The sequence below is a fragment of the Sinocyclocheilus grahami genome, unplaced genomic scaffold, assembly GCF_001515645.1.
Source record: "Sinocyclocheilus grahami isolate Dianchi unplaced genomic scaffold, SAMN03320097.WGS_v1.1 scaffold6.1, whole genome shotgun sequence".
Taxonomy (NCBI): Eukaryota; Metazoa; Chordata; class Actinopteri; order Cypriniformes; family Cyprinidae; genus Sinocyclocheilus; species Sinocyclocheilus grahami.
The window spans coordinates 2,727,458-2,737,271 of record NW_015505185.1 but is presented as its reverse complement, the minus strand read 5'-3'; the positions used below and the strand labels follow the sequence as shown (position 1 = coordinate 2,737,271).

General features: G+C 33.6%; 1 protein-coding gene and 2 pseudogenes across 1 annotated transcript; all 3 read right to left on the bottom strand.

Annotated features, from left to right (window-relative positions):
- Positions 1 to 2,244: 2,244 nt before the first annotated feature.
- LOC107588066 (olfactory receptor 52J3-like) lies at positions 2,245 to 2,863 on the bottom strand (annotated as a pseudogene).
- Positions 2,864 to 5,020: 2,157 nt separating this feature from the next.
- On the bottom strand, positions 5,021 to 5,959 carry LOC107588328 (olfactory receptor 52J3-like). The gene has a single exon (XM_016276390.1). It carries the CDS (start codon positions 5,957 to 5,959, stop codon positions 5,021 to 5,023), a length of 939 nt encoding a protein of 312 aa, XP_016131876.1.
- Positions 5,960 to 8,516: 2,557 nt separating this feature from the next.
- Positions 8,517 to 9,033, bottom strand: LOC107588059 (olfactory receptor 52J3-like; annotated as a pseudogene).
- Between the last annotated feature and the right edge of the window lie 781 nt (positions 9,034 to 9,814).

Sequence of the window (9,814 nt, the reverse complement as noted above, 5' to 3'; positions counted from 1 at the left end):
AAAAACAGTATCATAGCTAATAAAATATTTATTGTTATGATTTTAAATATGTATTTAACCTCAGAATGATCTCAAAGTAAGTCTGATTTTGTGGTGACTGTGCTTCAAAGGGGACATTGATCTTCCACAATTTGGTATGATTCTTCAGGGTCTTCATGAACGGTCTGCAACATACTTTGGTTAAAATACCTCAGTGGTCGTGTAAAACAACACAATTTTTACCTTGCTCTTATCACAGCGACTCATTTTGGGGCATGTCCCTTTAAATGCTAATGAGCTCTGCTCACCCGCCCCTTTATTCATGGAAGAGCAAAGGCAATTTGCAAATAATCATAAAAAATATAAAGTGTCAGACTTACTTCTTCTGGAGGTGCAGCTGGATCACGAACACTGGGTACTGATCTATCCTTGAGCTTTAACTTTTTAACAAAACCTGCCTTGAAAATCAAAACGACTTGATAATTGAGACTGTTTAGAATTTTGGGGGATTAAAAAAAAAAGAAGGAGTGAATGGATTTTTATCATTGTAGGGTGGTTGTGTCCACACACTGCTAAGATACATTTATATGCAAACACCATGTAAAAGTGAATTTTGCATCCAATGTCTACTTTAAATTTCTACTTAAAATTTTTACATATAATCTTAATTCAAGTGATGAAGGATTTCAAAAGTGGGACAGTAATCAGTGTTGAGTACTACTGTAAGGTTTACCCTGCCTGGTTTACATGTTTGAAAATGATAAACAGTTGAAAACATTAGAAATTTTGAAAAGTAATCAAAAAGTAATCAAATGTAATCAGTTACATTACTTTACTAAAGTAATTGAAAAGTTACACTACTTATTACATTTTAAGTAGGGTAACTTGTAATCTGTAACCTATTACATTTCCAAAGTAACCTTATGCACAGTTAAGCAACAGTATGTACATTGGTTTGTGAAGATTTATGTTCAAGCAAATGGTGACAACAATTGTTACATTGCAGAGTAAGATGAACAAGTATGTTATTACTCCAAATATGAATGCAGGATAAATGCTTGTCTCAGGCAGTTTCAAAGAGTGTAATGTGAGAGGACAGATCCATTTGCATACATGTTGTTTACAAAAGTGATTAATGCTTGTCAACATAAACCGTAATCTAAAGTTATGTTGGTTTTCAGAATGGATCTTTGTCATTGTTTCATTTTGCCATGAATCATATTTCTTACAACCTGAAAAAGTAATAAACAGACAACAGATAAAATAAAAATTTATTCAAGAAAATTAAAAGCAGAATTTCCTTGTAAAATTCACATGGCAGCAGATTAATAAAGCACATTACTGTATAAGTTAAATTATAATGTTTAGTTCTCATTAAAAGTGCTTAAGCCAATTGGCTGTTTGAGATTTGTAATAATGTGGCCTATCGGCACAAACTGTCATCAGACAAACTGCCTTAAAAGCAGCACAAGTCAAGGATCACTGAATGAGCCTTATAGCCTTATATACTGCATATGTATTTTTCTAGCCCATGTCATATTTGTACCAGACCTCAAAAGTAACCCGGGCCGAGGCCAGGGTGGCCCCTCGCTTTCACCTTAAGTGATCATCCTTCAGCACTGTTGAATGTCACCTGTAGGCTAATGATTTATATACTTATGGAAAAAAATCCCTTTTGCATTGGGTTAGTCGGGTGGTGTTATGTAGCATGTACACATTGCATTCATATCAAATGAGAGCTCTGCTTTTGGATGTCATAAAACAGAGATGCAAAGTAATTATATTTTAATATAACATTTGGCCTGTGATAAATTATGCCATCTGGATAATATTATTCGCATGATGGGTGTGAGTGGGGATGGTTGACACAATGGTTTTAGGGTTAATTGCATGGCATATATAAAATAATTTATAATTAATTGATAGTTCAGCTGAACTGAACATTTATTACTCAAACAAGAACTGGTGATTTACGTGCATTTCAAAGATGAAATAACATGCCAAAGAAACACTTGTTCTTCCTTGTAGGTTATTACAGATAAAAAAAAATGAATATATGGTAACTGGTAACAACAACTTGTATCTTAAGCACTTGATGATCTGAAGATGAAAAAGTCAGATACATATGTAGCCAATATAAAATTTGTGATAAAGATTATTATGTAGCAAATAAAAATTTGAATATATCATATGATTAAATCATCATTTTAATATATAATATGACATTTGATGTAATTTCTTACATAAACATCAGTTTACGGTTTATTATACACTGTTTGTCTTTCTTTTAAAACAGCTGACAATTTTCTGTCTAATTTCCTTGGTTTTAAACCCATAAATAAGTGGATTCACAATGGGAGAAAACACAAGAATACATATAGAAAACATGTGCAATAAAAGGGAAAAAAGTGTTGAACTCCAAGAACAGGAAGACCACTGTGATGACAAATGCGTCACTGTGATGACAAATGTGTACCACATGTCTGAAGTGCCTTAATCTTTGCATCAGACTGCTTATTGGTAACACAAGTGATTAATATGTAAATGCCACAACAGAAAGTGAAATACAGTGGTATAAAGATAAAATAAACAATCCATAGATATTGTTCACTGTTGTGTCTTCACTCATGGTTTTAGCAGACAAGATGAATTTCTGGCAAATCTCGTATGGCATTAGAAGACAGAAAAGTACAAATATAATAATAAAATGAATCAGCCACATCACAATTAGGATTTTCACTAAGTTACTGGTAGTCATAATGGCTCCATATCTCAATGAGAAGCAGATAGTGATATACCTGTCAAAGGCCATAGCTGTCAGAATTACATGAGACGCACCACCATACAAATATACAAAAAAGCCCTGAAGCAAACATGCAAGATATGATTGTTACGGGGCTGACGAGACGTGAGACTTGCGGATCCATTCGCAGAGCTTTTATTGGAGAAGACAGAGACGTGGTCATACAGCAGGCATGGGTCAGATGAGGGCAAACAGGTATATGGTGGGCAAAACACAAGAATAGTCCTAGGGCTAGCGCAGGTCGACGATCGGCAGACAGAATCAAAAGGGGCAAGACAAAAGGGGTGAATCCAGGGAACCAGGCGAAGATCAGAAACCGAGAAGGCTAAGGCTAAGGCTAAGGCTAAGGCTAATGACTAGGGCTAAGGCAAATGACTAGGGCTAAGGAAATGACAAGGGCTAAGGAAATGACAAGGGCTCCGTAAGGTAGGGCTAATGACTAGGGCTAAGGCAAATGACTAGGGCTAAGGCAAATGACTAGGGCTAAGGCAAATGACTAGGGCTAAGGCAAATGACTAGGGCTAAGGCAAATGACTAGGGCTAAGGAAATGACAAGGGCTAAGGAAATGACAAGGGCTCCGTAAGGTAGCTATCTCTAGGGGAGTGATAAATGCTGAAACAATACTCGGCAGAGGGAAGGGATAAGAGTGAGTGTTATATAGTGAGGGAGTGATATGAAACAGCTGGGTGCAATCAGTGTAAACAGGTGTGTGCAATTCGTGCTGAGTGCAATCAGTAATGCATGATGGGAAATGTAGTCCGGGGTGCTATGCAACAGTTTGTGTGGTGCGAGAGTCAATGAAAAGGAAAGTTCATGGACCGGATTCGTGACAATGATATACATATTAAACACATTGCTTTCTCACTGAAAAAGTCATCTTGTCTGAATCAGGAGAAAAATATGTACAGAGCAAAAAAAGAGGCAAAAACAGTTCACATAAATATGTCATTGATTTTGATTTGAGAGGACAACAGGGGATATAATTTTTTTGTTTGGATTAAAGACTTGTTTTGGCCAGAAGCAACGATTTGAAGTAAAAAAAAAGAAGAAGAAAGAAACAAACAAACAAAAAAAAAAGAATCTTGATGGATTTATTTCTTACAAACACAGTTTTTCACTTCACAAGACATTTTTTTTGAAAACAAGACATTCTCATTCTGACGGCACCCATTCACTACTGCAGATTTTCTTTTTTTTTGAGTCAACTATTCCTTTAATATTAAATGGAAAATGTAATGAAAAAGTACATACTTTTATTACAGTGTTTATTGGTTTTGAAAATGACATTTCGCTTTGCTCAAAGATCTTGTTGATCTTGCTCTCTGACAAGTACATGCTCTAGAGAGAGAAATCAAGTATGCGCATTGTGCAAGAGGATGTAAGGAAATCTCGTGTATGGACACAGTTTGGCTGCATTTATGCAAATGACTAGTCAGTGCTCTCATATGCAACTTTTTTCTCCACACATAAATACACAAATTGGTCAAAATTCTTTGTGAATGAAGATCAGTATGAGAATTAATGTTTATGTCAAACATTGTTATTATGTTTGTGAACAAATACTTTTCTTTATTTTCATCAAACTGCAATTGCTAAGCCTTTGGAAATAACCTTCCTTTTTAAATGTATATAAAACCTGGATTATGAAATATAAAATTTTTTTTTTCAAATATATAGAAAATGCAGTCATATTACAGAATTAATTTTAGACTTTTATATAAAAATTTTTAAACATCTGTATACATTTAAAAAAGCACTATAGAAGTGGATTGATGATGACTGCTTTTGTTGTCAGAGTTGCTACTGACTACAGATCAATAAAACTGAATATACAGTGATTAAAAACAGTAACCCACATATGTGAAAGAAGAAGAAAGTATTATTAATAATATTAAACTTTTTGTCATTTCCCCCCATTAATCTGTTTTCATATATATAAAAACAGTATAGACTAGCTAATAATGTTTGTTACTTTATTATAAATAGGATTTTAATTTTAATTAAGATAAGACATAGCTGGTCAGCAGATTAATGAAAATTAGTTTAATTATATTTTAACTATTGTTTTAAGACATTTAAAAAAAGTTTAATTTGTACTACAGACTCTGGATAAATAAAAATGAATAGTATAGTGAAAAAAAAACAATTACTGTATGTGAGGAAGAAACTGTAAAGTATAATAATAATAATCAGAATCATAAATTTTTTTTATGTCATTTTGCTTTAAACAAACATCTTTAGACACTATGTATCTTACGCTTGAAACAGGTGAGAATTTTCTGTCTAATCTCTTTAGTTTTAAAACCATACACAAGTGGATTGACAAGAGGAGGAAACACAAAAACTGTTATGGAAAACATCCTGCGTATGTGAGCTGGAACACTTTCAGACCGATGTGCAAAAAGGGGAAAAAGAGTGTTGAACTCCAAGAACAGGAAGACCACTAAATGAGTGACACATGTCTGAAGTGCCTTATTCTTTGTATCAGACTGCTTATTAGTAACACAGGCGATTAATATATGAATATATGTAAATGCCACAACAGAAAATGCAAGGATGTGGTACAAAACCAGGGTAAACAATCCATAGATATTATTCACTTTTGTGTCTTCACACATGAGTTTCATTATAGATGGATTATAACAGATGAGATCTGTCATGTGTGTCTGGCAAATCTTGTAATTCAGAAAAAGAGAGAAAAGAACAATTATGACAGTAAAATTAAAAAGCCACATCCCAGATATGATTTTCACCAAGTTATTGGTATTCATAATGGCTCCATATCTCAGTGGGGAGCAGATAGCGATATATCTGTCAAAGGCCATAGCAGTAAGAATAACATAGGATGCGCCACCATACAGGTGTACAACAAAGCCTTGAAGCAAACATGCAGGGTAGGATATGGATGTGTCCTGAGACCATATACTATACAGCAGCTGAGAAAAAAGGTTTGTAGCACCCATTGCATCATTGATAGGCATGTTAAGCAACAGTATGTACATTGGTTTATGAAGATTCCTGTTCAAGCAAATGGTGACAACAATTGTTACATTGCAGAGTAAGATGAACAAGTAAGTTGTTAATCCAAATATGAATGCAGGATAAATGCTCATCTCAGGCAGTTCCAAAGAGTGTAATGTCAGGACCAGTGAGCGGACAGATCCATTTGGATACATGGTTAATGTTAATTACTAATAGCCTGTTTAAAAAATGTAAACGGGTGTATAAAAGTTGAATATAGAATAATTTACTATTTCAGTATAAATAAACAAAAATTGATCATTTAGATTAAATCTAAATCTCACCAAACTGTTGAGCTGTCATGTTTACATTTTGCCTTGTTGCATCTCATGCAACCTGGAAAACTCAGCAGTACTTTTAACTACAGCACATCTAATTATCCACAACATATTCAATAAGATAAATGATGACTTTTCTTACTTCAGTGGTGTTGGAAAGCACTGTGTTGTTGTCATCTGATTTATACTTGTGCTGTTTACTATAGGAATGGATTATGTTATTTAGCATGCGCACATTAGATTCTAATCAAGTGACGTTCTCTACAGAGCAATATTTCACATGAGACAGAAGTCTAAATATACTGCCCTCTATATTGCCCCTTGAGATATAGTGCAGTAATATGTCAAAATAATGTATTGAATATTTTCAAATGCATAATTTTAAATAATTAAATCATTTTTATTTTCATAAATACATTGTTTTATTTTTTACTTTCTTGATTTGGTTTTGCTAGACACATTTTTTGCACCTATAATGATTAAGCATTTTTATATTTATACCAAATTAATAACTATATATGCAGTAACAAATTTCTACTTTGATGAATATTTTATTGGTGTCATTCAGCTGTTCAGCTGTTAGTTAACTTATAGTCAACTTATTTTATAGTTATTTTTCAAATAATCAGTCACTCGAACTCAGCAAACACTGCAGGTGTCATCATGGGCGGATTAAGTCTCTTGTGCCAAATTACACTGCAGATGTGGCACAGAAACACTTCTGAAGTAACATTTAGGTAACTTTAGTTTACACAAATGGTTTAATGCTGCTTGGAGGAGGCATGAATGCATTTACACAACAACCTTTACACAGCACTTTGATACTAGGGGCTGAGGTTTGTCAGAGCAGGCATAATTTAGTCTGGCTTTTGATTATTATCTAATCTTTTGATTATTATTATTATTATTATTTACTAAACTAAAAAAAATAATAATATTAATAAACTCGATAACATGGTAACTTCAAGTATATATCTTCCAGATGAACACGCACATCAAATAGACGTCTCTCACATAAATCCACATATTTTATGAAGAAAAATGTGTGTACATGTGTAGACAGGCTCCCATAGGTTACTGATAACTGCCATTTCAGGAAATTAAAGTTCTGACAATGCAGATTGGCTGATGAATGAACACAGCGAGAATGTACATTTTCAAGCTTCAAGCTATTGATCATGCTCTAGCTCTCAGATGAGTGCATGATAGAATTCTCATGTATGGACACAGTTTGGCTGTGTTTATGCAAATGACTAGCCAGGGCTCACATCTGCAAAAAATTTTCTCCACACATAAATGCACAAATTGTTTGAAATTGTTAGTGAATGAATATCAGTATGAGAATTTACGTTTATGTCAAATATTGTTATGATGTTTGTGAACAAATACTTTTTTGTGTGTTTGTTTTAATCAAACTGCAATAAATTGCTAAGCCTTTGGAAATGACCTTCTGTCAGGGGTCCGGGCCCTGTGTTTCTCCCTCTCACCACCAGAGGTCACCATCTCCCTTCCTCCACTCACCTGTCACTCATTCCACCCTCAGCTGTTCCCCATTGTCACAGACTATATATTCTCCTCTCACTCACCACTCTGCCTGGCTGAATTAATTGTAATGGTAGTTGTAATTTCTTGTTGTAGGTTGTGGATGCAAGCACTTTCTGTTGCCGTATTTGTATCCCGGTCCTGTTCTTGGTTGAGTTGTTTTTGCATCTGTTTTGCTTTGTCTGTTTTTGTTTATTAAATCTAGTTTCACCTGCACTTGGGCCCAGACCCTGTTTTTCCACGGTGCTCTCTTACCGCTCCATGACACATTCTTTTTCAAATGTATATTATTTTAAATAAAGAATTCAAATATATATTACATTTAAATCATTTAATAATTTTTCACCATTTTTTATCAACAACAGGTTAGATTCTCCATGAACTGTAAAAAAAAAGCATTAAAAAAACAGGCAAATGACTGGCAGCTACGGCTGCCAAACAAAAAATTACAGTAAAATTATCTTAATTGAAATAGTGCTAAAACAATAATTTTACAGAAATTTTCATTAAAGGTTTTACAGAAAAAAAAAATATATTTTACAGATTTTTCCTTGTTTCAATTATGATATATTACTTTAGCCGTAGCTGCCAATCATTTGACTGTTTTTCCGCTTTTTTTTTTCATTTGACCTTTTTTTTTCAACTCCGTTGAAGAATTTTTTTTAACAGTGCAACTGTAGTTTTGCAAAATTTCAAATAATATTGCATTTTTGACTACTGACTATAGATTAATAAAAATGAATGCATAGTAACTGAAAACAATAACTATCTGTAACTTTAAAGTATAATAATAATAATAGCAATAATAATAACAACAACAACAACAGTAATAATAACAACAATTTAAATCATATCACATATGTTTTATTATGCAAAATTTACACAAGCATTTTCAGACATTATTCATCTTACTCTTGAAACAGGTAAGCATTTTTTGTCTGATCTTTTTAGTTTTAAATCCATACACAAATGGATTTACAGGGAAAGGAAATACAAAATCTGTTATGGAAAACATCCTGCATATAAGCAGGAAAATTTCAGATCGAATTGCAACAAGGGGGAAAAGAGTGTTGAATTTCAAGAAAAGAAAGACAATCAAATGATTACCACATGCCTGACATTCCTTATTCTTTGCATCAGACAGCTTATTAGTAACACAACTGATTAATATATGAATGTAAATGCCACAACAGAAAACGCAAGGACATGGTACAAAACCAGAGTAAACAGTCCATAGATATTATTCACTCTTGTGTCTCCACAAACTATAGTCTCATTATAGTTGTATTATAGCAAATAAGATCTGCCATGTGTGTCTGGCAAATGTTCTTATTCACAAAAAAACAGAAAATTACAATTATGAGAATAAAATTAAAAAGCCACATCCCAGTTATGATTTTCACCGTTATTGGTATTCATAATGGCTTCATACCTCAATTTATATGCATAATTTGCACCTTGGAAAGAAAAACGAAATACAGTCGTTTTTTTGTAAAATCTCAGCATTACAAGTGTATAATGCTAATGTTTTTAGTTTGTAGTAATTAAAGAAGGCTGAAATGAGGTAAAGTTCATGCTGTTTTTTTTTTTGTAATTAAAAACTCCAATGTAAATGAATGTTTCTCTCATTTCCAGATTCAATAAATTAACATCACTACCAAAAAAAATCTATTTTGTATTTTTACAATAACAATGTAATTAACCTTAAATTTTTAAGGCATTATTACATTTATTCTAAATTAATGGGGTCATATGATACGATCTAAATTTTTCCTTTCTCTTTGGAGTGTTACAAGCTCTTGGTGCATAAAGAAGATCTGTAAAGTTGCAAAGACTAAAGTCTCAAATCCAAAGAGATATTCCTTATAAAAGTTCAGTCAGCCACACCTACCTAAAACGGCTCGTTCTAACATGCCCCCACATATCTACCTCACTATGTGGGAAGATTTGCATAACGCCGCCCAAATGTTCACGCAAAGAAAGAAGGCGTAACTTTTATTCTCACTGAAGTATTGTTGACGCTACAGCCATATCGTGAAGACGCTGTGTGCTTCGTTGTGAAAGCGAAACTACTTTGTTTGGTCTTCCAAAAGAGGACGATATCCGCTTCGTCATGCCTAGAGCTGATCTGTGCTGGTCGCTGAGGGAATACATCAACTTTCACCCTGGACGAAGCGGAGTCCAGCCCGG

Excerpts from the sequence above, each read along its gene's own strand:
- LOC107588328 (XM_016276390.1), bottom strand. The coding sequence starts at position 5,959 with ATGTATCCAAATGGATCTGTCCGCTCACTGGTCCTGACATTACACTCT.